The sequence below is a fragment of the Vanrija pseudolonga genome, chromosome 5, assembly GCF_020906515.1.
Source record: "Vanrija pseudolonga chromosome 5, complete sequence".
NCBI lineage: Eukaryota > Fungi > Basidiomycota > Tremellomycetes > Trichosporonales > Trichosporonaceae > Vanrija > Vanrija pseudolonga.
The window spans coordinates 2,543,192-2,570,525 of NC_085853.1; the positions used below are offsets into that span (position 1 = coordinate 2,543,192).

The 27,334-nt window shown below is 63.1% G+C and overlaps 13 protein-coding genes across 13 annotated transcripts; 9 read left to right on the forward strand and 4 right to left on the reverse strand.

The window, feature by feature from the left end:
* Window positions 1–107: 107 nt before the first annotated feature.
* On the forward strand, window positions 108–1,485 carry LOC62_05G007704 (uncharacterized protein; the record flags this gene model as incomplete). Its single annotated transcript, XM_062774226.1, has 4 exons — window positions 108–281; window positions 319–400; window positions 448–639; window positions 697–1,485. Exons 1-4 carry the CDS (start codon window positions 181–183, stop codon window positions 1,483–1,485), a joined length of 1,164 nt encoding a protein of 387 aa, XP_062630210.1. The 5' UTR covers window positions 108–180.
* An 89-nt stretch (window positions 1,486–1,574) lies between these two features.
* Window positions 1,575–2,561, reverse strand: LOC62_05G007705 (uncharacterized protein; the record flags this gene model as incomplete). Its single annotated transcript, XM_062774227.1, has 2 exons — window positions 1,575–1,911; window positions 2,098–2,561. 2 exons carry the CDS (start codon window positions 2,559–2,561, stop codon window positions 1,575–1,577), a joined length of 801 nt encoding a protein of 266 aa, XP_062630211.1.
* Window positions 2,562–3,008: 447 nt separating this feature from the next.
* Window positions 3,009–3,922, forward strand: LOC62_05G007706 (uncharacterized protein). The gene is made up of 4 exons (XM_062774228.1): window positions 3,009–3,238; window positions 3,275–3,396; window positions 3,422–3,515; window positions 3,552–3,922. Exons 1-4 carry the CDS (start codon window positions 3,056–3,058, stop codon window positions 3,840–3,842), a joined length of 690 nt encoding a protein of 229 aa, XP_062630212.1. The 5' UTR covers window positions 3,009–3,055; the 3' UTR covers window positions 3,843–3,922.
* A 1,331-nt stretch (window positions 3,923–5,253) lies between these two features.
* On the forward strand, window positions 5,254–6,285 carry LOC62_05G007707 (uncharacterized protein; the record flags this gene model as incomplete). Its single annotated transcript, XM_062774229.1, has 2 exons — window positions 5,254–5,763; window positions 5,800–6,285. The coding sequence occupies exons 1-2, from the start codon at window positions 5,527–5,529 to the stop codon at window positions 6,283–6,285; spliced, it is 723 nt and encodes a 240-aa protein (XP_062630213.1). The 5' UTR covers window positions 5,254–5,526.
* An 822-nt stretch (window positions 6,286–7,107) lies between these two features.
* On the forward strand, window positions 7,108–9,443 carry LOC62_05G007708 (uncharacterized protein). Its single transcript, XM_062774230.1, has 6 exons — window positions 7,108–7,349; window positions 7,398–7,468; window positions 7,525–7,624; window positions 7,666–7,967; window positions 8,780–8,876; window positions 8,936–9,443. Exons 1-6 carry the CDS (start codon window positions 7,311–7,313, stop codon window positions 9,257–9,259), a joined length of 933 nt encoding a protein of 310 aa, XP_062630214.1. The 5' UTR covers window positions 7,108–7,310; the 3' UTR covers window positions 9,260–9,443.
* Window positions 9,444–9,950: 507 nt separating this feature from the next.
* Window positions 9,951–10,661, forward strand: LOC62_05G007709 (uncharacterized protein; the record flags this gene model as incomplete). Its single annotated transcript, XM_062774231.1, has 2 exons — window positions 9,951–10,106; window positions 10,226–10,661. Exons 1-2 carry the CDS (start codon window positions 10,045–10,047, stop codon window positions 10,659–10,661), a joined length of 498 nt encoding a protein of 165 aa, XP_062630215.1. The 5' UTR covers window positions 9,951–10,044.
* Window positions 10,662–11,485: 824 nt separating this feature from the next.
* Window positions 11,486–12,004, forward strand: LOC62_05G007710 (uncharacterized protein; the record flags this gene model as incomplete). Its single annotated transcript, XM_062774232.1, has 2 exons — window positions 11,486–11,676; window positions 11,726–12,004. The coding sequence occupies exons 1-2, from the start codon at window positions 11,611–11,613 to the stop codon at window positions 12,002–12,004; spliced, it is 345 nt and encodes a 114-aa protein (XP_062630216.1). The 5' UTR covers window positions 11,486–11,610.
* Window positions 12,005–12,715: 711 nt separating this feature from the next.
* LOC62_05G007711 (uncharacterized protein) lies at window positions 12,716–14,686 on the forward strand. Its single transcript, XM_062774233.1, has 3 exons — window positions 12,716–13,297; window positions 13,351–13,450; window positions 13,488–14,686. The coding sequence occupies exons 1-3, from the start codon at window positions 12,948–12,950 to the stop codon at window positions 14,436–14,438; spliced, it is 1,401 nt and encodes a 466-aa protein (XP_062630217.1). The 5' UTR covers window positions 12,716–12,947; the 3' UTR covers window positions 14,439–14,686.
* Window positions 14,687–14,758: 72 nt separating this feature from the next.
* LOC62_05G007712 (uncharacterized protein) lies at window positions 14,759–15,761 on the forward strand. The gene is made up of 3 exons (XM_062774234.1): window positions 14,759–15,064; window positions 15,291–15,488; window positions 15,605–15,761. Exons 1-3 carry the CDS (start codon window positions 14,867–14,869, stop codon window positions 15,695–15,697), a joined length of 489 nt encoding a protein of 162 aa, XP_062630218.1. The 5' UTR covers window positions 14,759–14,866; the 3' UTR covers window positions 15,698–15,761.
* A 91-nt stretch (window positions 15,762–15,852) lies between these two features.
* Window positions 15,853–16,089, reverse strand: LOC62_05G007713 (uncharacterized protein; the record flags this gene model as incomplete). The annotated part of the gene is made up of 1 exon (XM_062774235.1): window positions 15,853–16,089. The coding sequence occupies one exon, from the start codon at window positions 16,087–16,089 to the stop codon at window positions 15,853–15,855; it is 237 nt and encodes a 78-aa protein (XP_062630219.1).
* Window positions 16,090–16,240: 151 nt separating this feature from the next.
* Window positions 16,241–16,468, reverse strand: LOC62_05G007714 (uncharacterized protein; the record flags this gene model as incomplete). The annotated part of the gene is made up of 1 exon (XM_062774236.1): window positions 16,241–16,468. The coding sequence occupies one exon, from the start codon at window positions 16,466–16,468 to the stop codon at window positions 16,241–16,243; it is 228 nt and encodes a 75-aa protein (XP_062630220.1).
* A 4,487-nt stretch (window positions 16,469–20,955) lies between these two features.
* Window positions 20,956–22,109, reverse strand: SPBC460.04c_8 (Putative alpha-ketoglutarate-dependent sulfonate dioxygenase; the record flags this gene model as incomplete). The annotated part of the gene is made up of 2 exons (XM_062774237.1): window positions 20,956–21,561; window positions 21,615–22,109. The coding sequence occupies 2 exons, from the start codon at window positions 22,107–22,109 to the stop codon at window positions 20,956–20,958; spliced, it is 1,101 nt and encodes a 366-aa protein (XP_062630221.1).
* A 1,169-nt stretch (window positions 22,110–23,278) lies between these two features.
* On the forward strand, window positions 23,279–25,135 carry YIL166C_3 (putative transporter; the record flags this gene model as incomplete). Its single annotated transcript, XM_062774238.1, has 3 exons — window positions 23,279–23,813; window positions 23,866–24,363; window positions 24,414–25,135. 3 exons carry the CDS (start codon window positions 23,279–23,281, stop codon window positions 25,133–25,135), a joined length of 1,755 nt encoding a protein of 584 aa, XP_062630222.1.
* Window positions 25,136–27,334: the final 2,199 nt, after the last annotated feature.

Genomic DNA, 27,334 nt, shown 5'->3' on the forward strand with positions numbered 1-27,334 from the left:
GTCGAGTCGCGGGTTTGAGTCAGCCGTACCCGAGTCATCTGGCTCACTCCGACGGTATATGATCTTGCTCCCAGAAGGACGGTGGGCCACATAGCCATGCTGTCAGTCCACACCAACTCTTCAGACCCGTACCGTCCCCCATGTTCATCACGAGCACGGATCGCCGAAACCAAAGCGACAATGACCGAATTCGACCCCCTTACATTTCTTCCCAATCACAGCTGCCTGGTGCACACCAACCGGAAGGTCGGTGGCGAGGCCGGCGGATTCACAGCTTACTTGTGAGCCCAAGACACCAGCACTCCTGACCGTCCGTAGGGAGAGCCTGGCCTTCATCGAAGTGCCTATCGACGAGCGCTGCTCGCTGGCAATGACCACCGTGCACAGGTCCCGCGCGAATGTAAGTCGCCACTTCGTGTAGCTCGGGACCCACTGACTGACGTCCAGGTACTGGACCACCTGTACCGGGCAACAGTGGGGATCGAGTACATTGACAAAGAGTTTGAGCGAGAGATCCCATGGACCCTGTACAGGAGGCCGCTCCTCCCCAACACGCCCGACGATCAGATCTGCGCCTTCATCTACCAAACCTTTCGCAAGCCAGGCGCGTTCCAAACCATCATCAGTTTCCGTGAGCTCGTGAGTGAGAGAGAGCATTGTACCTGGGCTAAACGATAGCTGGTGCGCACGCAACAGGTCATGAGAGACCGTATCGCGTGGCTTGATGGAGTTCTGCGGACACCAAAGTACCCCGGGCAATCGGCAGACCACGTACTCGCCCCTCCTGCTCCAGTTCAGTCAACAGCCGCAGTGACAGTCCCAACACCTACTCCAACGAATGTTCAGCGCCCACCTCAAGTCAGTCGAACTATCGTTACCGATCAAAGGCAGAACCCCATCCCAGCAACTCCTCGCATCATCGATAGGCCGAGACCCGTGGCTCGAGCTGCAGTCCTTCGGACTATCAATCAGACGCAGAACCCTATCCAACCAACTCCTAGCATCATGAACAGGCCGAGGCCCGCCAACCTCGGTCTGCAACGCACAGCAGCGACGCCGCTTCTGGAGCTCAGCCCCCCGGCTCGAACCGCCCCGGCTCAACGTCCTACCGATCCAACGCCGGCGGCTCATGCCGTTCACACCCCTGCCGTTCATAGTCCCGCCGCTGATATCCCCGCCACTCGAAGCCCTGGGGCCGAGTCTGCCTTGGCCAACCCTCCACCTCCGTATGCCGGCGACAGCAGTCGAATTGGTGCGCTGACGCAGATCACTTACGAGGCCTTCGCGTCCCGTATCGCCGAGCTCCAGGCCGATGTCGCCCGCTCCAATCGGGCGAACTTTGCTGCGTGGGAGGAGGTGAAGGCTTCTCAGGCTGCGGTTGCCGAAGCTGAAGCGCGCCTGGCTGTTCTTGAACGGCGAGCAGAGCTGAAGGCGCACCGAAGGAGCTGGCAGTTCTGGAGGCGGGAAGAAACGGCCGGCGAGTGAATCTGCATCGAACTAGTATCTCGTCATTTGTTGTATGTAACTGATTAGACTGATGCTCGATGATCAGCCTGGGCATCTTCTATGTACGCTTACAGGTGCCATGAATGCCGCAGCAATGTTCTCAGGCCCTCGTCCACTGCGTTTGAACCCAGAGATGGGTCCAGGAGGTGCGAATCGATGTCGAATTGGCCCAGGTCGGCGTACTTGCCGTCTTTGTAGCATAGCATGCCCATGGTAACTCCCACATACACAACGCCGTAGATGTACCATTTGGCAGCTAACTCGTGGGGTCCGTTGGCGAAGGCTCGTCCGGTCTGAATTGTCCCGGCAACAAGCAGTCCACAAAGCCCGGCGATAGTGAAAAAGTACCCGATTTGCGGGAACGACTGGAGGTTGAGGGCGCCGTAGGACAAGAACGTGGAGCCACTGATGAAGAAGAATGTGAACCCCGTTCGAAGTATGAGAGACATTTCGGTTGCTCGTCGACCGAGTTGGAATGAAGTCGCGAAAGACGAAGGTGGTTGTTGATTGCTTTGCTCAATCACCGTGGGAAGTTGCTGTGTTGTTTGCACTCGTTGTCAAGGAACGGCCAAGGTTGCAACAGGAGCCTACCAAGGAACGAATTGCTGTTGGAGGAAGGCGAGGGTCTGAAAGAGGCCCATGCCTAGAAACGCGCTGCCATAGATGTTGATGATCGATTCGACGTGGACGAACCGGAGGGTGGCCAAAGCAGCGATCAGGTAGAAAATGGCGATGGTTGTGCAACCCAACATGGCCCCGAAGGCAGGGTGTTGGGCAGCAGCGAATGGCGCGACATAGCGAAGGTACAATGCCCCCATGCAGTAGGGCCCGCCGAGGAAAGTGAACCTGTCGAAGAGAGACAGCTGCTCGTGTCTTGCAGGTGGTGGTCTTTCGTCCTGGTCGGACAGGGATAGAGCAAACACCGCGGCGAAGTACGCGCTGTAGAACGAGACGGAGGCAGCTAGCCAGAACAGCGGTGACCCGAAAGGCAGTGTGGCCTCTGCAGCGCCACTGGCCGCCGCGAGGGCTGCAGTGATGTAGGCGATCTTGGACATGCGCGGAGCTGAGATGGAGTGTGAGATGCAGAAGCCAGATTCAAGTTGTACATAACGCCCACTTGGCACTGTAGTGTTTAGTTGGACACCCGCATGTTTCTGTTACGAGTGGGAACAAAAGGGACACAGGTACCGTACGAACTCAACTCGAATAAGGCAGGGGCAGGGGATGGACGACAACGGTTTCAAGTGACATGCTGCGTCATTGGGAGAGGGTACCAGTCACTCGAGAGGTGCCGCAGGGAGGATGCATCCTCGTCTTACATACGCACGCCTATGGATCGATCGGCAAGGGGTACTGGGGCGGTGGATAGCTGGACGATCAATTACCGCCACTTTCGACCGGTAAACCAACCATGTCATGGGGGCCCCGCATCCGCGGACAGTTGGTTGACGTTGTTGCTAGACCGCTCTACTGTTGCAGCTATCATCGCCACCCATCTCACTCTCGCAACATATCCACGGCACGGTAACCACACCACAACGACATTCCCATGCTGCCCCTGCCCCCCGAAGATTTCGGCGGAAACGAGAAGTTTAGACAAGTGTGGGGGGCCAGGGACGCCTATCACTCCAACAACAATACGCTGGAGACGCATCCGGGATACAAACTGTGGTTCCCTCAAGAGTCGGCCGAGGAACTGAACAGACTGACGGCGGATGAGAAGTATCGCAAGGTGAGAGTACGCAGACACGTCTCGATCTAATCCCAGTATCTCAACTGGCGCGCGCTGTACCTCACAGCCATCGAGTATCTCGCCCAAGTCCGCGAGCTGTCGAAAGGGTCCCGGAGCGACCCGTACACCCGCGAACGGACGCACCTGGTGTCCAAGACGTGGGTACATGGCTCTTCCTCACAGCCAGCTGAACGAAAGGGTGGAATGGCAGTTCATCCACGCCTTCATCTCGCACCACGTCAATGACGGAGCCGTCCTCGCGGGGCTTGCGGACGAGGTGGGTGTCGAGTTTGGAAGGCGGTGCTGACTCCAGCTCGACCGTCTCAGGCGCAAAACGGAGCGCAAGATCGAGGACCTCGCGTCGGACAGGGGATACGCACGACACAGTATCACGTTGCCTGTCCCCCCGTCATACGATGCCCGCCAGCAGCTCCTGGATGAGACGCAGCAGCTTGTGCGAAGACTTGAGCTGCGAGTTGCCGCTCAGAAGGCTAGATCGCCCGGCCGGCCCAGGGTGACAGACGACCAGGCGAGGCTGTTCGCACTGCGCGAGCGGGCGGACGAGCTCGAGCAAGGACTGGACCTATGCTTTGGACGACAGTAGCTCCGGGTATAGATGCTCGACGAGAAGGTGTGGCTACAGGATACACGTACTTGGATGTGAAAGAGCCCTATTGCTACGGGAAGGATGTATTACAATTCATTGGACATGTACAACGAGGTGAAGGAGCCCTCCCAAACACCGACTCATCGCAGAAGCACCTGCTGCTCCAGATATCGCAGGCCCTCCTGCAAAGCTCGCAAATGGTTGAAAACCTGGAGTCTCCCTCAGCACCCTGTCAAGTCGACCAAACGTACGTGAACGTCATAACCGCCCCACTCATAAGGGTACTGAGTGTTTTTGTCGATCCTAAGATTATCGAGAACAAGGGCAAGGTACTCGAGCTCGTCGCTTCTGTAAGCTACCCCGCCGACAGTCGGCCCGCGCACCTTGAGTTCAGGGGTAGGTATACGGAAATCTCACGACGTGGACCTTCGTGCTTCCACCTCAACTTGCACCCTTCCTCTGTCACGATAAACACCTGTTGTATCACCCGGATCTGGTGCTCGAGCTACAGGCCGTCAGCCGCGCCGGGCGGAGTAACGTACCTCGGTGCGAAGGGCGTCAGCTAGCCCATCGCCCGGCACTTCGGCGAGGCAAGTGTCAATGAACGTCTTGGTGAAGTCTAGGTTCTCGCTGAGTGTTAGTCACGCCGCGGGAAGGTAACTTGCAAGCGGTGGAAACGGAGGTAGCCTGGGTGCGACGGGTAGGACGTCAAGTTGGTCATGTCCATACGTTTCTCCTTGCGGTACGCCGCTTCCCACTTGTAGTCGCGCGGGGCCATGGTCGCAAGTGACGGTGGTGTCAAAGAGCTGAGTGGCGAGGGGAAGAGGCAACCAAGTGGTCAACAATGTGGAGGTGGGGCAACGCGTCATGAGGGTAGTCGACTGTGGGCACGTCTAATGTCCGTCTTGTCGGGTCTCGTCTAGATCGGCTACGAGGATGAGCGACAAAATGATCCAATCAGCGATGTGCGGGCCAAACGCACTGCGGATCATGAATAGAATCTGCTGCCGTATGCTTAAAGTGCCCGTGTCAGTCGAGGGTGAGTGCCTTTGGAGGTGACGGTGGGCACAGCCTCGAAGTGGTGCGTTTCACCGCACTCACCGCCCGATGCTGTCGGATGCGAGATAGGACAACGTCAACCTACCTCCCTTGCCTGGTGGGAAACTTGGAGCGCGCTTGGCGGGATTGCAAGCCCGCTCGCCGAGGAGATGGAGCGGCTGGAGGCAGCAGAGTAAGGAGCCTTTGGTGCCTGCAGATCACCAACAACCAATGACGTCTGGAGATGTCTCTCTCTGGCCAAGCAAGACTCGCCACTCAGCCTTGCTCACGTCTCACACGTCAACGACCAGTCGGTGCGGGCGGAACATGACTCGCATCGCATCAAACGTGCGCTATGGAAGTAAATGTATGTGCGCGTAGTTCGGTGCCGACGAGCACGGCGAAACGTCACGTTTGGAGCGATAACGGTCAAGCTGTGCTGCTGAAGGTACAGCCTCGCGGGGTATAAACAATAAGAGCCGGCGACGGGCATCGACCCCCTCCCACCTTCATTCCTCGACTCGACTCCCCGTCCTCCCTCTTCCCACTCCCCCATTCTCAATGAACCAACGCGCAACAGCGTGCAAGTACACCCAACACACCAACACCGACACCTAAGCACACCACCAGCTTCAACAGACACATGCCCCCCGAGGCCTGGGGACCGGGCCCGCCGACGCCCCCAGCTACACCGGACGCTACCCCGTTCCGCGTGCCCCCCTTTGCTGTCCGCGATGCGGACGTGAAGAAGATGTCCCGCGCCGCGGCGTTTGACGCCCGGCGCGAGATCGACAGCATCAAGACGTTCATCCAGACCCGCATGGCCGCTGGACACGGCGAGCGTGCCGTCCGTCGTGCGCTGCAGGCGATGCAGGCCGAGGTGGGTGACGTCGTAATAGCCAAGCTGACCCGCCAGATGATGGCCCGTGCGGCCGCCATCACCGACGCACTGGTGTGGATGGAGGAGCAGGCCGAGATCGCCGAGCTCGAGGAGGCGCAGGCCAAAGTGCCCGCCCCGCCGCCGCCGTACGTGGACAAGGCGCCGGGGTACGATGTGCCGTCTGCACCAGAGCCGGCGCCGGCGCCTGTACCCATCACAGCCCCCCAGATTGTGATCACGCCACCTGCGCCCACAGCCGAGGGACAGCAGGTCCCCGCGCGTGTCTCGGCCCACGCCCACGCTGAAGACGAGTTCGTCCGCGCCTCGGCCATGCGCGAGGTCGAAGCCCGTCTCGCGGACATGGAGATCCGCGAGCGCGCTATGGAGCGGCGTCTCGGCGCGCGCGCCTCAGATCCGCGCTTTGCCAAACTTCGTGAAGAGGTAGAAATGATAAAGGACCGCGTGGCGGAGATGGCTGCCAAGGAGAAGAAGCGGCGGTGGGGTCGAAGTCGTCGACCATGAGTAGGGGAGGGGGAGGGAGGGATGTAGGCGTCGTACCGCCGGAGTAGATGCAACGTTACAGTACGCTATCTGTGGTGCTCGGGCCGTGATGCGGTTCGTCTCTCTCTACCTCGATACAACTCCTCCGTTAGCTCCCTGTGCGAGCGCAGGCCGGGCGAGAGCGACGAGTCGCAGGACTCGACGAAAGCCAACCTGCAAGGGAAGCCGCGGGTTGCGATAGGCAGGAGCCGCCACAAGGCCTGCACGTACAACAGCAGTACCCGCACCCCCACGCCGGCCCCACCCTCAGCGGCGACGGCGACCATCTATGTATATGCCACTCCTCGAGCGGGCACGTCGCAATCCTCAGCTGCAGCCAATCGAGTCCGCCAAGCCACCCGCCACGGCCCCCGCCCGCCGCCCCTCGGCCCTCGGCCCTGGGTGCCCCGCGCCGCTGAGCGCCGCGTCCCCCACCCGACCCCGCTGCCCTGCGAGCAGAGCCGGGTTCGCCGGGCGTGTCGCCGACTGCAGGGGCTGTAGCAGGGCCGATACGGAGCAATGTACGGACATGCAGTCGGCAGTTTGTCGCATTAAGAGGCAGCAATACGTCGTATCGAGCTGGCTAATCTGGTAAATGTAATGAAGCTGACTGCCTGCTCCACCCAAAGCTGTGCGCGGTGCACAGTGTGCCGAGGCACCCAGCCTAGCCGGAATGTACTTACGATGGTCGAGTGGACAATGGCCGCAGCCCGCCGGCAATTGACGAGATGTGAGGTGATCTTGTTCCCGATTTATGCGCGGCGGCATGAAGAGACGACGACGACGTCGCTTGGCATTGTTGGGGCTTGCTGTGCACGTTTTCTCTTCTTGTTGCATACATCACCGCCGAGACATTGCAGGCGTGCACGCCGTCGCTGCCGTCGCCGTCGTCGTTGTCCCAAACGCGCAAACAGCGCCGTCTACCCCGCCGTCTACCCGCCAAACCGACTTTTCACCCCCCACCGACACAGCCCCACACCTCCACCCAACGAACCCTCTCGCCCAAGATGATGACCCAGATCGAGTTCCGCGGCACGCGCATAAACGTGAGCAGTCCACTACGTACACGCGTCCACAGCGCTGACCCACGCCAGATCGGCGCAGTCGAGACGCAGGGCGACGTCGAGCGCGCGCTGAGGAGCCGCCTGGCCGCCGCGGCGCCAAAGTGAGTCGGCGTGTTACCCGGTTCCATCTAGGCCCCCACTCACACCCTTCACCCAGATTCGCATCCGCCGTGCTCTGCGCGTACGTCGAGCACAAGTACAGCCGGGGCAAGGACGAGGCCGGCGTCGGGCGTAAGCTCGAGACATTAGAAACGAGAGTGAGTCTGGCACTGGGAGATCGTCACTCACGCCTGCCTAGATGCCCCAGTTCGCAGTCACGTTCCGCTCCATAAGGAGACGGTACTCGCTCGGCCCGAGCCGCGTCCTCGGGCCAGGGGACGACCGGGACCCCGTCGTGCGCACGGACGAGGGCGGAGATGGGGGGCGAGCACGCCCGCCAAGCTATGCGCGGGTCGACCCCGACCCCGTGTCCGTCGCGGCGGTCGCGCAGCTCGCGGCCGCTGCCGAGGCCGCGCTCGAGGACCTGCTGGCGGAAGAAGCGTGCCCCTCCTGGTCGCCTGCAGCTGTTATAGGCCGCGACGCGCCACCTGCGTTCGTGTCGTGAGCGCGTGTTGCGTACTGGACCGAGTCATGCGGCGTGCCCTGCGGCCTCGGAGCCCTCGGCATCGGTGCCCCCCGAGCACTGCACCCCTACATAGAGTATTTAGATTGGGACCGAGTCTAGGCAAACCTCCCGAAGAACCGTCCGCGGTGCGGCGGGGCGCCTCGGCGCCGTGTACATGCTGCATGTTGCACGTTCGCGCCGAGTCCGACTCCGAAGCGGACGAGGGCCAAGAGGGCTTGCGTCGCTTGGCGCCAGGCAGGCGGCGGGTCGTTGACGTGATGTGACATGACACGGCCCGGTGTGCTCCGCCGTGTGGCTGCGACTTTTTAAAGTTGCACTAGGAATCCGAGCCATGTGGTACGGAGAGCTGCTCCGGGTGGCGTACGGCGCCGCACGGCGTAGAGCAGCGCCGCAGCGGCGTTGTCGAGCGGCGCCCGTGAGACAATGCACACAACATGTACTTTATTGTTCAAGTGTAGCAGAGACTTGGTGTTGTACTGTCGTCGTGTCCCACTTGAGTGCATCTCTTGGCACGAACGCCGCCCCACAGCTTGCTCCACTAAGCGACCCTTGACTCGCCAAGGCCCCACTTACCTCTCTTCACCACAACACACTTTCTCTCGCCACCACGATGGGCAAATGCACCTGCCCACACTCGCCAGCGTGCCGCGATATCGCGGGCACGAAGATGACCGCGCCAGAGGTCGTCTCGGCGCTGAATACACGCGCGTGCCGGCAGGACCTGGGGTGAGTCGGGTCGGGCGGGTGGTCACTTTTGTTTTCTTTCCTCCACTGACACGCTGCCCAGCCGCGCCCTCGCAGTCGTGTGCAGCTACGTCGAGCACAAGCTCGGCAAGAAATCCACCTCGGGCGTCGTGTTCAAGCTTGAGTCGCTCGAGCGCTGCGTGAGTTCGCGCCCCGTGCACCCCCTGCAGTTTGCTGCAGCCTGCTGACACCCCGCCAGCTCCCACAATACGCCGAGACGTTCCTCGCCATCCGCTCAGCCTACTCGCTCCCCCCATCACGCGTGCTCAAGGGCATGGGCGTGCGCTCGCATCGCCGCCGCCTAGAGCCCGCCGTCGCGGTCGTGCGCGTCGCGTCCGAGCGCGACCCCGAGCTGCCGGCCTACTCGTCCAACGACCCAGATCCGCTCGCGACCGGCCGGCTGGTGGACGAGCTCGCGTTCTGGGCCGAGGTGGAGAGCTGGGGCGCGGTTCCGGCTGTTGTGGAGGAGAGCTGGGGCGCGCCGCCTGCGTTTGGCGCGCCGCCGTCGAGGGTGCTGGTGTAGAGGGGAGTGCCGAGGTGCGCAACTTTGACGCACGCGACGACGGCGAGGAGGCCTCGGCAAGCACTCGACGGCTCGCCTGTTGCCCGCGCCCCGCGACGCAAGCGATGCCCGCGAAGCGAGGCTGGCGCCGCCAGATATAGAGACAGAAGTCACACTAGATATAGACGACGAGATGGTTCATGTGCCGTTCTGGGCGCCGCGGGGCGGGTCGTTGCGCGCAGGCACGCGGGCAGGGCGAAGGGAAGGGGGGAGAGCGCAGGATCCATCCTCAGGATGGTCGGGCGAGTTATCAGATAATCGCCGCTGCCCACAGGGCGTCCATGCGCTGCAATGTGATGATGCGCGCGATGTCGACGCGACGCGTGACGCGCAGAGCGGATCAGATCAGATCAGGAATGGTTGACGGTGTGACGAGGACCCGCACGGCGGCACGGCAAGCCGAAGCTGCGCCCGAATCGGCCAGGTGCGAAGGCGCGACACGCGTAGTGCCGACCTCCGGGTCCGGCAGCTCACTGATGACTGGACTCTATCTATGCCGCTCGCCGCGTCAGTCGCGGAGCATGTGTCATGCCAAGCGAGTACCGAGTTGAGCGAGTGCATCGAGCGCAGCAGCAGCGTAAGCAACGCTGCCGCGTCCGACAGACATGTCAAGGCAGGTCACATTGCCCACGCGCCACCCCCGCGGGGCAATCGACTCAGCTCATCTCGGAGCGAGAGGCTAAGAGAAAAACCACGGCCGGCTCCCACATCCGAGTCGCTCCAAGGCAGGCATGACATGCTGAGTCATGCCAGAGGCGGGGACGCGCGACGCGACGTATCGCGGTGGGGTGCGAGTCGGCGTGCTTGGGTGAGTCAACGATGCGTCGCTGCCGTCCGCTGCGGTGGCTGTGGACGTCGTGTGGTGCATCACGAGCCTGAGGCTGGTATATAACAGTGCGATGCCTCGAGGCAGCAGGCTGCATCCAGCAACGACGCCGCTCGCCACTCGACCCGCACAATGCCAGCCGCAAACTCATTGCCAGCACCAAAGAACGCCGCGGGCCTGCTCGCCGCCCTCAACCCGAAACACGCCCTCAGCACCTCGGACGCAGCAGCCATCATCCGCGCGTACGCAGAACACAAGCTCCGCCGCCGTCGGCCCTCGACGCTCGCACAACTCACACACAAGCTCGACGTGCTGGAGCCGCGCACCTGTCCGTCCCACAAGCCAGCCTTCGCCGCCGTCCGCGCCGAGCTCCACCTCCCCGCCTGGACGGCAGTCTGCACCACGAAGAAACGCCAGGTCATGGGCATCGCCGCGCCGGAGCTGGCATATGTGAGCTATGTCGGCGGGGCGACGGAGCACGAGACGGCGCGGCAGGAGTGGGTCGAGCTCTCGTTCGACTCGAGCGAGGAGGACTAGGCGTCGTGCGGCTGTGGCGACGACCCAAGATGTTCATTTCATTGCTTTCGAACTCGGCGACGTCACGGACCCTCCCAGCCGACCACGGTGCCGACGCCGAGCCGAGCTCGCTCCGACACGCCGCGCAGCACCAGCACCGCAGACCACGTAAATTTGCCTATAGAGATGTATATAATTGTCGTACATGCGTCGCAGCGCGGTAGTGGCGAGGGAGTGGCGGGCGGTGGACTGGGACTAGGACTCGACTTCGAGCTGCCTGCAAAATGACAAGTGAACAAACCACGCCGCCACGCCGGCGAGCGGCGACTCCGCTCGTAGTGACAGGAATAGCCACGACATGACATTGAACGCAAGCACGCTGCATGCTGCCGAGCTTCCCCGCGCCCGCTGAGCCGCTGTCCCGTCACCGACAACGGGCGAGGCAGAGCAACGCGCGCGTACCAAACGCCGGGTCGCTCTTCACGGCGCCGGCAAGCCGGCGTGCACATGGGCGCACGGAATCCAGCAATGTGTCTTGTCTTGTTCGCTAGGACCCCGCATGCATCACGATATCGCCCCAGCCCGCGCCACGGTCGCCACTGCCTAGGCAGCACGTTATCGCCATGGCCTCGCGGTGACGTGTGTCGGGGCTGGCCCGACCCGATCGTGTGTTATCACTGCTGATTGTCGGCCCACGTCCGCTGATTGTGGTGGTGGTGGTGGTGTGATTTCCAGTCCAGCTTCAGTCTAGTCAGCTACCGGGAGGGTACTCTGCTGTTTGGTGTGCTGCTCAGCTCGTTGCACCATGTCATGTGCTTTGTTGTGCATCATGCGCAGTGGTGGGCGTCACGGTGAGGTAGGCGCTCCCTGCATGGGGCGCGCGTGCCGACGCTGTTGTCAGCTGCCGGCTGGGATCCGTCGCATTGGCTGCGACGGCGGGGTATAAAGCGCGCCGAGAACGCGTCGTGACATGGTATCAACAAGCACCAGCAACGTCAACACAATGCCCTTGCGATCCAAATCCCCCAACGCAGCCGTGAGTCCAAGTCAACCCACCCCGTCCCCCGCCACTGACGCAGCGCCAGGTCGGAGCAATCACCAGCACCGAACGCGCGCTCACTGCCCTCTCGGACCGCGGCCGCGGAGGGCAAGCATACACCCAAGCCGTGCTCTCTGCGCTCGTGCTCTCCCTCCGGGCCCGGGGAGTGAGCGACGCGCAGGTCGACGCCGAGCTCGTGCAGATCCAGCGCGCGGGGCATGCCGCTGCTGTCGCCGAATTTAGGTTCGGCGGGGTGGGACTCGGGGGCGGGGCGAAGTTGAGGAGCGAGTCGAGGGAGACGCTGCCGCCTTATAGCTTGATGTGATGTTTGCCTGCTCACTGCGACTGAGGAGGCGAGTGTGAACGGTGGACCTGTTGCCACTGACTGACGAGGTGCCACCGATGTCATGAAACACCCCCTTCTGCTGCGGGCTTGTCGCCGAGCAAACCCGACTGACCACTCCCCACCCCGGAATGAGGGACCTTGTTCTGCCTGTACGATGCACGCACACCATTGCTCGCCGGGGACCTGCGCCGAGCTCGCTCGGGAGGGCAAGCTTGCGTGTACAGGTACAATTCATTACTGCCAGCTTGTTGCTGGCAGTAAGCGCAGCGGTGTCGGGTCGTCGCCGCCTTCGGCGATCCTGGTGGCGTCGGCACAGCTCTCAACCGCGGCAAGGAGCATCGGCGACCACCACGCCACGCCCATCGCATCGTGCACGTCCACGACGATCATGTATTGAGCCCGAGACACCGAGATATGACAACGAGCATCGGCGTCGAGAGCCATCCATCGCAGCATCGAGGCTCGTCGGCGACACCCACCAACCACTCACTCACCTCAGGCACCTTCATTCCGCCCACGGCTCCCCCTTGTAGTGATGCATGAGCTGAGCCGAGTCGAGCCTTAATTTCACGTGGGCAAGCATGAGGGCAGAGGGGAGGCAGTCGGCCTGCCATCCCTGGAGGTCTCGACCCGGCCATTTCTGCTGCATGTCGTGCCGATGGAGGGGACCCGAGTCTTTCAAACCTCCTCGTCCTCTTCCCGCCATCGCGTCGGTCGCTGTAACCCGTGTGTGTATCCATAGTCGTGCTTACTCTTTCTTCCTCTCATCTGTACATTGTAACAGCCATCCCTCGGCGGGCGTCTCATCGCGAGGTCGCATAGACGTCGGCGCAGCGCCGCTCCACCCAACACAACTGCACATTTTCACACCGATCTCGGCCCTCACGACGACAACAACAACCCGCCCCCCTCGCCTCCTGCCATGTCGTCCCCGCAAAGCCCCGTCCAAGCCGCGCCGCCGCCCGCGTCCCCCTCCTTCGTGGGCGGCATCTCGAGCGGCATCACGAACCACGCCGCCGAGATCATCGGCACGTCGCCGCTGCTGTCCCGCCTGCCGGGCATGCAGCGCGTCGGGCGCCCGCCGCTCGTGTCGACCGGCTCGAGCGGCGCGCCGTCAACCACCACCACCAGCACCCCGCCGACGACGACAAGCCCGCGCATCCAGAGCCCGCGCAGCCCGCGCGCCCCGCCCGCACCTGTGCGCGCGATCACGAGCGCGTCGGGTGTGCTTGCTGCGCTGATGGACCCGGGCAGGAGCCACTCGGACCGGCAGTGAGTAACAGCGCAAATTGGGGAGGTCGCGTGCTGACAGACCCGCCCTACAGATACGCCGAGACCGTCGTTCGCGGCTACGTTCAGGCCAAGCTGTCCCGCAAGAAGGGCAAGGGCGACATCGCACCCAAGCTCGACGCGATCGAGCACAAGGTGGGTGGAGGAGTGGATGACCCGCGCTGACGCCCAGGTGCCGCAGTACAAGTCGGTGTTCCGGAGCGTGCGCAACGAGTTTGGCCTGCCGGCGTGCACGCCCGCGCCGGAGCGCGCTACCTCGCCCGGGCGCTCGCGCTCGCCTGCGGGCCGCTCGACGTCGCCGGGCGCAAGCACGTCGCGCGTGCCGACGTCGCCCAACGTGCACCCCGCGCTGCTGTCGCGTCCCGGCGTGCACCGCGCCGACACGGAAAGCTCGGACGACTTCGACATGCCCCCTCGCTACGAGGACGCGGGGCGCGACACGCCCGTGTCCCCCGTCTCGCCAGGCATCACGATCACGGGCGGCTCGCCGCTGCCCTCCCCCGTGCCCCCGTTTGCGGCGCTCCCGCCGGCAGTGACCGCCTCGCCGCCAACGTCGCGTCCTGGCTCGCCGCCCAACCTCGCGCCGCCGCCCAACCGGCCGGGCAGCCCGCCCGTCCGGCCAGGCGTGCAGCGTAACTCGTCCGGCCCGATCCAGACGACGATCGCAGTGCAGAGCCTGTTCCATCCGCCCATGGTGCGCCCCGGCCAGACTTCGCAGTCGCCCACGTCCCCGAACGACCTCGAAGCGCGCCTCGTGCAGGCCGAAGTCGTCCGTGCCCAGGCGGAGCGCGCGCGTCGGGACGGCGAGGCGGCGCGGCGCGAGGGCGAGATTGCCAAACGCGAGGCCGAGGCCGCGAGCCGTGAAGCCGAGGCTGCGCGCCGCGAGGCCGCACTCGCGGCAAGAGAGCGCGACCTCAGCCGCCACCTCGAGGAGGCGGAACAGGGGCGTCGCCGCGCTGAAGACGCGCGCCGGGACCTCGAGCGCCGCCTGGCGGATATGGAGTACGAGCTCAGTCTCCTCCGCCCGACTCAGCGGCGCGCCGTATCCGCGCCGAGCACGGAGTGGGCGGACTCGAGCCCCGAGGCCACGCCTGCTGCAGAGAAGACAGTCCACGAGGTGTAGGCTGTGTATGAGCTCGCTCGAGTCGGATATCCATAACCCCCCTGCTACAGGCGCCAGACGCCGCTGTACAACAAGGACACTGCTCTCAGAGCCCTATCCCGGACAATGACCCCCTCCCCCCCTCCCTTAGTTACCCACCGCTCCAACCACATCCCAACGCACACCTCTACACTATGTACCACTACCCCACCCCCATCATCCCCCTCATATCCATTCCATAGCAGAGAGATGTACGAGTACTACTGTTGCAGTCGACCTCAGGCCTCGTTGTTATAAGTAGCCCCCTGTAGCTCTCGCTTACTGGCCCACCCGCCACTCGACCCAAACCCTGTTTATGCCAAGCCAACCTTACTTTGTTCGGCACGTCACAGCCCCACAACAAGTCTTGCTTTCTCAATCACACATACCCCTTCACAATCACACACACAATGTCCATCCACGACAGGTTCAAGGACGACCGTAAGGGCGGCTCGGTCGGCGGCTTCTTCAAGGCCCTCGCAAGCGGCACCACCGCCTCAGGGCTGGGCAGGCGGGTGTACGACGCCGCCGAGTCGGGCAGTGGGACGGAGCACCGCCAGACGCAGCAGGCGTGGCAGGCTGCTCAGGCGCAGCAGGGGCCTGGTGGGGTGAGTGGGAGCGTAGACGGGCTCGGCGCCACAGGCGACGAGCGCCGAGCGCGCCAGACTTGCCTGCTTGAGCAATGAGCGAAAGAATCGACACTGACGCCGTCTCCTCTCCCTTCGTCTCCTCGGATCACACACATCTCTCGGCCTCGAACGAACTCTCCTCGTCTCGCTACCGACCCGACCCACCTCGCACACCTCGCTCCGCTCGGCGTGCTCGGCGACACAGACCGGCCCCAAGCCCGCCCCGCCGCAGCTCCCGACCATCAACAACGCGTCCGACGTCGAGCGCGCCCTCTCGCCCAACACGCAGCAGTACGACCCCAACTACGCGAGCGCGGTGCTGCAGGCTTTTGTGCGCCAGCTGCTCGAGACGGGCACGGACGAGAAGAGCGTCGAGGGGGAGCTGGACGAGCTGGAGCGGAGGGTGAGTGGGCACGACAGCCCGAAGGGCTGGCGGGGGACGAGGGCGAGGGCGAGGACGAAGGCCGACGGACGGAGGAGGACGAGTGAGGTGACCGCGACACTGACGCCCCGCCCCAGCTCCCAGACTATTCCAACGCAGGCGTCTTCCGCCATGTGCGGGATACGTACCGCCTCGGCTCGGGCCTGCCGCCCGCGTTCAGCCAGCACTGAGAAGGAAGCAACGACGGACAGACGGACATACACGACAGCCAGCTTGACTTGACTTGATGCAGCGATGAGTGATGGCGACAAGGGCTAACATGGTCTCTAACAGAGCAGCGCAGACTGATCTCCTTCCAGTGTCCTCGCCTTGCGTCTGTGTCACGTCATACCACGGCGAAGCGCTGCCGCCCCGGCGCAGCGGGCGGGTCATGCTCGTCTGGCTCGTGGCCGTGGGCTGCGTTATGCTCAGCAGCAGCAGCCGCCTCGGCCACGGCTTCCGCCCGGCGCTGCTCCCTCCAGCGCGCCCACAGCCCGCTGCGTCGCGGCGTCGGCGGCGGGTCGAACGGTGACGTGCTCGCGCATGCTGGGTTGAGGATGTTGCGCAGCCAGGCGGGGGGCATGGTTTGGTGGCGAGAAGGCGGGGCAAGGGAGTATATGTGCATGGCTACAGGGGTGGGGGGTACATCGTTGGGGCTGGGCAGGGGCGGCGCGTGCGGTGCTGCTGCTTCGTGCGTGGTACGACTAGGCAAGCGCGAGCGGCCTGTCCCGAGCTCATGGTAACGTCGGGGTGTCTGGCGCCGAGGCGGCGCCAGTCGCCTTGGCCTGATGCTCTGACCACTTCCTGCCGAACCGCTTCGCGCGCAGAAAGTCGCGGTGCTGCGCGGCGCGTTGGCGCCGCGGCATGGGGGGAAGCTCCTCCCCGTCTGGGCCGGTTTGCGGGTACGTTGGCGGCCGGGTGCACGGGAGGTAGGCGAGGAAGATGTGCCAGAGGGACGTCATGGCGGCGGCGGCGGCGTGTCGGCGGCTGCCGGGGGGGGGGGGGGGGTGTCGGTGCTGCTGTCGAGAGAGGAGGCGGTGAGGTGGGAGGAGGGGGATACGAGGCAGGATAGTCGACGGGCGCGGGCGTGATATACGCGCCGGCGCGAGGGCTCGAGCTGCGTTAAACTGCGCTGAGTGAAGCACACATGCCGGGGCGAGAGCTTCTCGCTCCACGCTGTGCGCGATGCGCGTGGCGTCGGGCGTAGCATCTCGCGACATGGATGTCGTGGGGTGCGACGCAAAATCGCGCACAGCGACCATCGATCGTGATCAGTCGTGGCGATCGCGACTGTGCGAGCGAGGCGTCCACGACAGCGTGGCGTGAGGGAGCGAGCCAGTAACTGTCGAGGCTGAGCCGGAGAGAGTAGAGGGTGTGCAGGCCGTCGTTGTGGAGTGATCTGCGCCGCGCCGCGCCGTACCGCACCTCTCAATCCCGACGCCGGCGAAAGAGGAAGCGCAGGCGGAATCGGCGGCGCGGAGGACGCGGCACAGGCGCCGGATGCGCCGTGGCGGCTGAAGGTGGTCAGCTTACACGTCGACGACCCTCCACGACGGCGCCACGCACCCCGCCACCACGCCCCAAATACCGTCGGGTGGGGGTCGTACCCGCCCGTAAAGTGCGGTGTGTTGAACGGGTCTGCGGACGCACACGAGTCGACAAAGGGCAGGCCGGTGGGCGTTGGCATTGCGTTGATGGGGGATGTCGTCTGCGCTGCGCGGCGGGCTTAAGACAGCTCGTGCATGTCATTCCGGCTATGGTTGTTGTCCATCGGGCGTCGGTTCGGGGTACTCTTGTGCTGCGGTGCGTCGGGCTAGACACCCTTCTGGTGGGGAAGAAGCATTGTCGAGTGGCGCGTGCGGATCGATCGAGCCTTTGCGCGCAGGACCACTGGGGCAGGTCGTCATGTCCGACCGACTCTGACCTGCCTCCCATCGGCGCCCGCTGCCGTCAGAAATAAAGATCATGTCGAGTAGCATGAGTTCAAGTTGAAGGTTGGGGTTGCGGTTGATGTCAGCGTGGATTTGCAGTTTGACAGAGTGGCCGTCGGCCGGCCGGGGTGGGACCGTGTTGCGCTCGGGGGCAGCCGGACCTGTGCCCTAGCCCAAAGTTCTCTGCTCATTGTGGATCTCTGCGTGACGAGAATAAACTGCGCGTATCTTCGTCTTCTCAAGTTGACCCTTGTGGTTGGGGTGACAGTTTAGGTGAGTCAGGTCGTCGTTGGCGTTGGCGACAAGTCGAAGTGTCGTCAGCCTGCGGTCGGCGGGTCCACCCTCGTCACCGGCGCTCGCCGCCTGGTCGATCACTCTGATTGCCGAGAAAATCCTCATGGCGTTAATCTCGGTGCGCCTCGCGCCTCTTGTTGTCGGATGCATCAGACAGTGGCCGGCGGAGAGGAGGGCAAAGCCAGCAGACTCGCCCCGGCGACCTCTTGATTGATGGCGGTGGCGCAAGCCGTCGACGGCGCCACAAACCGCCAACAACCACTCGCAACGATGCAAAATATACATACCTGATGATGATACCCAAAGCATGCTGCTCTCATTGTCCTTGTCCATAGCTCGTCTCGCCCCCACCCCCGCCATAGCTTTGCTCTCTTCCTCCCTCCCTCGACCCAGTGTCCGTTACTGGCCCGGCATCGTCGAGCATCTCGACATCGTCTCCCCTGCTCCTGCGGAACGCGTCCTCGATTACCTGGAGCCGCTCGTTCATCTCCGTCGGCGAGGTCGTGCTCGCTGGGGGGATGCCGAGGCCGAACACGCGCCCGCTCGCGGGCGGGAACGTTCGCGACATCTCCCCCTCGGTCTGAAGACTCAGCCGCGGGCGGCGGGCCGAGGTCGGCGGATACGGGAAATACCCCTCCCCTCTGTGCTCTGCTGCGGTCGACCGAGGCCGCTTGGTGGGGTGCGGTGCCTGTGGCGGGAACGTCCAGTGGCTCGGCATGATGTCTGTTTGTCGGCGCCGCGGCTGCGTGTGCGGTCTCGACGGCGGGCCCATGGTCGCGTGCGGCGGCTGGTGGTAGTGGTGGTGGTGGCTCTCGACTGGGGCGCTTGACGAGCGGCTGTACGGCTCTGGCAGCGCTGCATGCGTCGGGGACGGCGTGACCTCTTCATCTGGGAAGAGGGGGGACGCCGGTAGGGAGTGTTCCTGCCGCACGGCTGCGAAGAGCGGCGCGAGGTTGGCCGACATCTGGGCGTGAGTCGAGAAGAAAAAAAAGTCGTTTGTACCACTTACTTCGGGAGAGTAGAGCACTTGCCGCTCAAGCACAGCCAGCCGGTCCGAGATGACGCCCGGATCGGTGGATATTGTGAAGAGCTCGTCTACGTGAGCACGAATCACCGAGATGATGTATCTGACGGTTAGAGGGTGCAGTGGCCAGACGCACTTGTCGTCGTTGCCTTGTAACGCGTGCAGCGCGCCAACAATTTCTTCTAGGTCGTGGTGGACGTGGGGTGACTGCGTGGGTGTGAGCGTCTGCTGCTGTGCAGGCAGTGGGTACAAGCGGCACAGCAAGCTCGCTTTCTTGGTCGCTCGCTGGCTCGCTCGGTCACTCGCCCACTCACCCCGGCGCTCTGCGTGCTCGCGCTCGTGCCGCCGCCACTGACCGCGAGCTGCTGCTGTTCGTCCGTGTCGTGTGCTGAGCGGGCCGAACGGGCCGAGCTCGTGCTGGGAATGCTGGCGCTCGCCCGGCTGGTCCCAGGAGCGTAGGGCCATGCTCCTCCGCCGGCGGCCATGTCAAGATGAGGGGGTGTGTGGACATGCGATTCGGTAATGAGTGACAGCGACGAGGCGGCGCCGTCTTCCAGCTCCATCGACCACTCGAGGGGTGCGGTTGTTGTTGTCACTGCCGACAGGGGGAGGACGATGCAGAGGCAGTCGACGGGCTTGTCCCCACAGTAGCAGACCGCTGCTTCTGCTGCCAAATCGATGCTGTCGTGTCTTCGTTTGGTGCAATGTCGCCGCCGCCGTTGAGTTGGCGCTGCTGCTGGTGCTGCTGGCAGGGGCGAATTGGAGAGTGTTTCCGAACAATGGCCGTCCATGGCCGCTCTCCGCTCAGGACAAGTATCGACGGCGAGCTATCTAGTCTACGACCCCGGGTCCAAGCGACGACAACGACGGGGACAGGCGCCCGCAAGCCTTGCGCAAGCCATTCCAACGAGGCGAGGCGAATGCAGTGAGAAAAAAAAAGGCAGAAGCATACATGTACGCGTGTGTGCCGCCGCGTCGGGCCAGGCGAGGCAGCGAGCCAGAGGGGCATCGGATCAACAACAACCTACAACCGTGTACAGCCGGGCGTGCGCGACATTCATTACGTGCGACGCTCGTTGACGGGCACACGGGCGGGTTTCGCCCGACCCGCAAGCCCGGCGAGGCGAGCGATGCAGCGGGACGGCCGAGAGGCAGAGCCATGTTTGTTCGGCGGCGCCGCGGTCCCCAGCGTCGCCCCCCGTCGGGGGTTGTTGGGTTGGCCGTGCTCTGCTCTGCTCCACCCCTCCACCCTTCCACCCCGCTTGCCCTCCTGTCCCCCTACCCACCTACCTAGCTTACATTAGGCTATACCCAGCTGAGTCTGCAACGGAATGCATGCGTGCGTCAGAGGGTGTGACTGTGAGTGAGGCGGGGCGCCAAGTGGCACGTGAAAGGGGAAGAAGTGGGTCGGATGGTCGATCACGCCGTCTTGGCATCATCGCCGCCGTCGGGAAGTTGAGCCGCTCTAAGGCCGCTGTGCTGATCCCCCTGTACGTCGAGAGCTGTCAGTTCGGACGCAGACCTGACCGGAATGCAGACGACAATCTCGAGAGGCGTAAGAGGCGTACGAGGCGCACAGAGTCATGTACGAGGCGTCTTGCTACTCACCCCCTGGCAGATGCAATCGCACTATTGACGCTAGCTCATGCATACTACTCGGATGCAAAGATCACTTTTGGGCCACTAGCTGCTAATCGTCGTAAGCCAGCGCACCATGGCACCACCCTTGACATCATACACGGCCATTTGGACACCGCTTCGACGGGCATTCAGCGCCGTGTCAGCTTGACTGGGCGAGTCACGCGACGTGGTGCGGCCTCTCGCTCTGGTGCAGTTCTTGCACACAAAGTCGCCGCGGCTACGCGTCATCCACAGGCGACATGGGACATGCTTTGCCTCATAGTGGGTCGGGGAGGGGCATGTGATGTATGCGATTCCGTGGATCTGGGTTACTGGTCGCTATGCGTTATCTGCCGTGCATGTTCCAAGCGAGACACTACAGCGCACCACCGGGATGCGGTATCTTGGGAACAACATGTCCTCCACGAGCAAGTACGTCAGTCGAAGCTGGCTGGCTCCAACGTCGATGACCTTCCACAATGGCTAGTATTTGTAACATTCACTATGCTTTACAACGTGCTCGCACATGGAAGTTCTAATCCATGTGCTTGCTCCGACACTGCACCACTCGACCTCACGCTCACGCAAGAGCCCTCGCACCGAGGTCGGCACGGCGGCTCTTGCTCGCGGGGTCAAAGTAGGGGCGCTCGCCAATCGACACGGAGCGGGTGCCCTCGCGCGTGACGCCGTCGACGTCCTGCGTGGCGGCGTGGAACGACGAGCGGTTGTCCCAGATGGCGAGCGAGTTCTCCTCCCAGCGGAAGCGGACCTGGATGTCGTGGTTGGCCGCGACGTGGTCAAACAGGAACTCGAGGATGGCGTCCGACTCGGACGGCGAGAGCTCGACGATGCGCTTTGTGAAGCCGCGGTTGACGAACAGCCCCTTCCATCCCGTGACGGGGTTGGTGCGCACCACGGGGTGGATAGTCTCGAGGTCCTGCCCGATGTTCTGCGGCGAGCCGCGGTGCTCGCGCACCTCGACCTTGAGCTTGGACGCGAGGTCGAGGAACACCTGCCCCTTGTGCACGGCAGTCAGGCCCTCGAGGTACTTCTGCGTCGGGGCAGACAGGCGGTCGTACGCCTCGTAGGCTGACGCCCAGAGCGTGTCGCCGCCGACCTGGGGGAGGGTGCGGATAACGAGCGACGCGTAGTCGGACGGCACGTTCTCGAAGGTGATGTCCGAGTGCTGCGCTACGTCAGCCAGTGCCCAACCACGACACTACACGCAAGTCTACTCACCCACTGCTGCGCCCCACGCACGCGCTTGAGGGGCGTCTTCTCGTCGAGCTTGAACTTGCCGTCAAACACAAACTGGTTGGAGATGACCGAGATCTCGTCGCCGTGCTGCGATCCAGGCAGGGTAAGGGGGTGGATGTGGAGGGTCGAGTCGGCGGGCTTGCCGCCAAACTTGCCGAGCTTGTCGACGAGGACCTTTTGCTCGTCGGGCGTGATCTCGGCCTCGCGGAAGAAGACGACGCCGCGCTCCGACACGAGGCGGCCGAGCGCCTTGAGCTTGGCGTCGTCGGCGAGCACCTCCTTGATGGTGAGGGCTGGGCGGGTGTCGCCCTTGGTCGGCGCGACGCGGAACTCGGTGCCGGTAGCGGGCGTGTTGTTGAACTGGCCGTACACGCTCAGGTCGGCGGCCTCGACGCCGAGGTTGAGCGCGCCGACGCCGGCCTTGATGACGTCGACGGGGGTGGCCGTGGGGGTGGTAGCGACAGCAACAGGGGCCATGGTGATAGTGAGTTGGTCAGTGGTGGTGGTGGTGATGGGGGGCCAGCTGACACGGCGGCACGATGCTGCTGTTTATAGAGACGGCTGCTCATGTGGAGGCCATGGTCAGGCCAAGCTGCAAGACGTGACCACCAAGGCCTTGGGTTTGCCAACGACGTTGTGCGTGGCCTGGACTAGTCACGCCAGCGGTTGAGTGAGATCCTGCTGCTTCAGCTGGCTGCGCACCCGTAGCCGTCCCGAGGTGTCTGACACGGCGGGGGACCGCATGCGCGGCCATGTCCGATCCTGGCGAGACAGTCGTGTCCACGGTGCGCGTGCGGTTGTGTGTGTGTGCTGGCAGGCAGCAGTGGGCAGCAAGAGCCGGTTGCAAACGCCAACGGCGAGTCTGGGCAGAGGCAATGCACAGGTCGGGTGGGCCCCGATGTGCATGCCTGCCTGGCAAGCAGACAGCCAGCATTCAAGTTGGCAATGCCCTCCTGGTCTCTTGTGGATTGCGACGTGAGCAGCAATCAAACTAAAATGGCGTTATCATTTTACCGATCACGACATTTATCGCAAACGCCACGCGCCACGCGACCGTCACAATGTGGCACTCACTCACTCTCTCCCCAGCCTTATCTCCGGCCACGACTCCGTCTCTACGGCAACAACTATTCGGAAATCTCACCATCATGAGCACGAGTGACGCGTACGACTATGCGAGAGCTGCGTGGTCGCTCGGGTCGCCTAGCTCGCTGCCCGTGGCTGCTCTCGGCCTTGGCGAGCTGCTGCTGCTGTTCGTTTGGCTGACGCACAGAGCCATTCTTAGTCCACCCAAGCCGGCCTTCAGGGCTCAAACCCCGCTGGCTGGCTGACCAGCTGCTGCCGACAATGCTATTGTATGCTATCTGTCGCTCTGGCGTTCGGGGCATTGTGACTGTACCGCCGCGGCCTGCCACTGGCGCGGCTGCGCTAGGTGGTATCAAGATCCAGCAGTATCGCGCCATGGACACGGGTTGGTGCTCATCGCTCCATCTGCCATGCGTGCTTGACACCTCAATCGACGACATGGCGGGCGGACGTGGTGTAGTCGGTGTCGCTTGGTGCGATGAGACGCATGTGAATGGAGCGGCTTATAACCAGGCAGGTCGTAGTGGAATGCAAGTACCACACCCGCCCCCACCATCACCATGGCCACGCCCGTTCTAGTCGACACACAGGGGTTCACGTCCGTCCGCGAGCCGGAGCGGCGCTCGCTGCAGGACGACGAGAAGTCGATCGACTCGTCTACGCAGTCGCCCAAGTCGGCCACGCGTAAGGGCGCCGTCTCCTCCGCCGACGAGCCCGACGTGCAGTACGGCACGCAGGAAGACAACCCGCACGGCCTCCACATCAAGGACCACCTGGGCCAGCCGACGGCCGCCGAGTCCGAGATCCTCGCGACGTTCTACGAGCCGCCGGACGAGTACGAGAACAAGCACCGCTGGGACCCGCGCGCGACGTGGACACCCGCCGAGCAGAAGGCGCTCCTGCACAAGCTCGACTTCCGCGTAGCCCTCGTCGCCTGTATCTGTTTCGCTGCGCTCCAGCTCGACCGCGGCAACATCTCCAACGCGCTCTCGGACAACATGCTCAAGGACCTCCACCTCACCACGGCGGATTACAACGTCGGCCAGACCATCTTCTACTGCTGCTTCCTGTTTGCCGAGCTGCCCTCGCAGATGAGTAAGTGGTTGTTGTGGGGGGGGGGGGAGTGCAAGAGCTCACGCGACAACAGTCTCAAAGAAGCTCGGATCCGACGTCTGGATCCCGATCCAGATGATGTCGTGGTCGGCCGTCGCGATCGCCCAGGTCGGTCTGACTGGCAAGACGTCCTTCTTCATCACGCGCGCGCTCCTCGGCCTCATTGAGGGTGGCTTCATCGCCGACACGATCCTGTACCTGTCCTACTTCTACACCGCGGCCGAGCTCACCATCCGCCTGTCCTTCTTCTGGGTCTCGCTCACGCTCACTACGATCATCGGCGCGTTCCTCGCAGCGGGCATCCTCAAGCTCCGCGAGCACACCCACCTCCCCGGCTGGCGCTGGCTCTTCGCCATCGAGGGCACGCTTACCTTCCTCGTCGGCGTGTTCGCGTACTTCTACCTCCCTCCCGGCCCGACGCAGACCCACAAGACGGTCATCAGCAAGCTGCGAGGGCACGGCTGGTTCACTGAGCGCGAGGAGACGATCATTGTCAACAAGGTCCTGCGTGATGACCCTACCAAGTCTTCCAGTACGTCTGACCCTGTCGCCTGCCTGCCTGCTCCCCGCTAACCCGCCCAGTGCACAACCGCGAGGGCCTTGGCTTGGACGACTTCTGGCGCTCCCTGTCCGATTACGACATGTGGCCGCTCTACATTCTCGGTCTAACGACCTTCATTGGCCCCGGCACGGTCGGCGCGTACTTCACGCTCACGCTCAAGTCGCTCGGCTACTCGACCTTCCAGACCAACCTGCTCACGATCCCGTCTCAAGTGATCCAGATCTTTGGCAACCTCGGCCTCGCGTTCCTCTCCAAGCGGATCAAGGAGCGTGTCCTCGTGTCGTCCATCGCGCCCATCTGGCTCTTCGTCATGTTCATCGCCATCATCAGCATCCCCGACTCGACGTCCAAGTGGGGCCGCTGGGCGCTCCTCACGCTCGTGCAGGGATACCCGTACCCGCACCCCATCCTCGTGTCCCTCAACTCTATGAACGCCGGCTCGGTCCGCACGCGCACCGTCGCGTCGTCCCTGTACAACATGTTCGTGCAGGCCTCGTCGCTCATCGCGTCCAACATCTACCAGCCCAAGGACGCGCCCTTCTACCACCGCGGTAACCGCGCCCTCCTTGGCATCATCTCCGCCAACCTGGTGCTGTTTTGGCTCGCGAAGGGGTGGTACATCTGGCGTAACAACCAGCGGGCGAAGAAGTGGAACAGCTGGACCCGCGAGGAGAAACAGCACTACATTGCCACCACCACGGACAAGGGCAACAAGCGTGTCGACTTCCGCTTCCTCCACTAGTTGTCTCCTTTCATGTTGTCATCTCTCTCCGAAATGTGCCTAAGCACCGTATAGAGCGAGCCTCGCTCGCAGGGTCATCGTAGATATGTCTATAGCTGTATGGATGAATCTGGATTCTTGTTACTGTGCGGGGGTGGTTCACGGGCCGTAGTTGGTGCTCACCACCCACTCCTACGCCGCTGGTAGTCATGCGGCCGTCAACTTCGCCTCCCCACCTCTTGGCTCAGGCCCAAAGCTCCCAAAACAGACATCCATGTAGCCGAGTCCACACAGGGAGTCCACGCAGGCCTTGGCAAGCAGGCCCAAGCTAACCCAACACACAGCAGCACCAAGCCCACCCAAAAACGGCCCCACACCGCCAGATCTTCAAACCACCACCCACCCCGCCAATTCGCCACGTTCGCCACACCCACCAAAAGTGGCGTGCTCGCCATCAACAGTCACACCATCACCGCCGTTCGCTATCATTATCTATTTGCCACCATGCATGGACGCTAGGGCGGGGCCTATCTGGAATAATGGGCCAGAATCTGGAATAATGAGCGTGAAGAAGCATCAGCACGCCGTCAAAGGCGAGTTGCTCGCCATTGTCGACGACGACAGCAACGTGTGTGATGGATGGTGTCGTGCGGATCAGAATCTGGAATACTTACAGCTCCACTTGCTCTTGGCCGTGGCCAACGCCGTCGCCATCGCCAGCGGACATGAGCGACAGGCGGTCACTGTGCATACCACTGCAGCCGGTGTCAGCGCCCCCGCGCGGCGTCTGACCCCGCGCCAACCGCGGCTGATGGCTAGCCCCGCGACGTCATCATGTGAGCTGAGCTGTGGATAATCTGGAATAGTTGCTCCTGTACTTGGTTAACGGCCGTGCGATCTCGCGACGATCTCGCGTCAGCCGTGCTAGTTGATGTGACAGATGCACGGTGCTGCGCTCGCTCGGAGTAGAGGAGTGGAACAGACTCGGCGTGCTCTGTGCAATAGGTTGTGCGATCTGTGAGTGGTGGGGGGCGACGGGGATGCAGTGGTCAGGTCACTGGGCAGGTAGGGTACGCCTTGTGTCTTGGTGAGGGTGACTCGACTCGTGTAGGTCTCGTGGAGTGGAGCGACAACGTGCTCGGACATGACCGAGAGGTGGCAGCTTCCTGCGAGAGACAATCGCCCTCCTGGTTCCCATCGCCGTTGTTCTCACTGCTCGTTGTTGTTCTCACTGCTTGTCCTTCCATCAGCATATACCTTGACAACATGTACAGCGGCACTCACTCACCATCACATCCCGCCCCGACAGAGCGCCCGAGATAGGCCGGTGACTGCGTTACGGCGTTTGAGACAGGAGGAGACCGGAAGCGGGGTGAGTCGTGTGGGCCTCCACACTGCACACAGTCGTCCATCCAGCGGTTGTCAGAACATGTCGTGAGCAGCCGTGTCAGAGTGGCCAAGGCGCATGTCAAGTCGACAAGAACAAGAATCAGTCAGAGCACAACGCCAACAAGCAGCAAGCTTCCGATGGTATCAGGTTTATCATGTCACCTCCCGCTCGGCTTTCCGAACCGGAGAGTCTTGTTGACACCCGGTGCGACCTTCCGATATCGCACTGGTCGTCGGCGTGCGACGACGTGCTGCGCGTTCCGCGCTACCGTGTGAGCTACTGTAGGCATGCAGCTCGTCGGCGACTATTTGCGGGCGCTCGGCTGCCCGGTCGGTGGGTGTAGACGAGGGTGGGAGGTATTCCGGGACGCGCGGTGTGGCGTGAGGAGGGGCATGTGGGCCACCACAGCAGGATGCCGAGCTGACTTGCCGGCCGGAGGATGTACTCATGTCTCAACTCATCATGTGTCAGAGGCGCAGGCATGCATCGTCGCGTACTCGCTGTCCCGCGGGGCCACTGGCATCTATTCCGAATGTCGCCAAGGTGGAGCGGGAGTGACGCTGGCTCGCCTGCCACTCGGCGTGCCGGCTATGCCGATGCCACCGACGTCAGGCAAGGCCTGTGCGACTCTGCATAGCAGTATGAGCAGTATAGCTGCCTCCCTCCCAACGCACCACGCACAATGCCACGTTACGCTACTCACTCGTTGACGGCCCAGTGCGCGCATGTACACCGCCCGCCCCCCGCGCTGCGCAGACGGCCTAAGCCGACAATGGTTGGCAGCCATTGGCGTCCGTGAGCGGAGTGTCCCATTCACTGGAACGATGTTG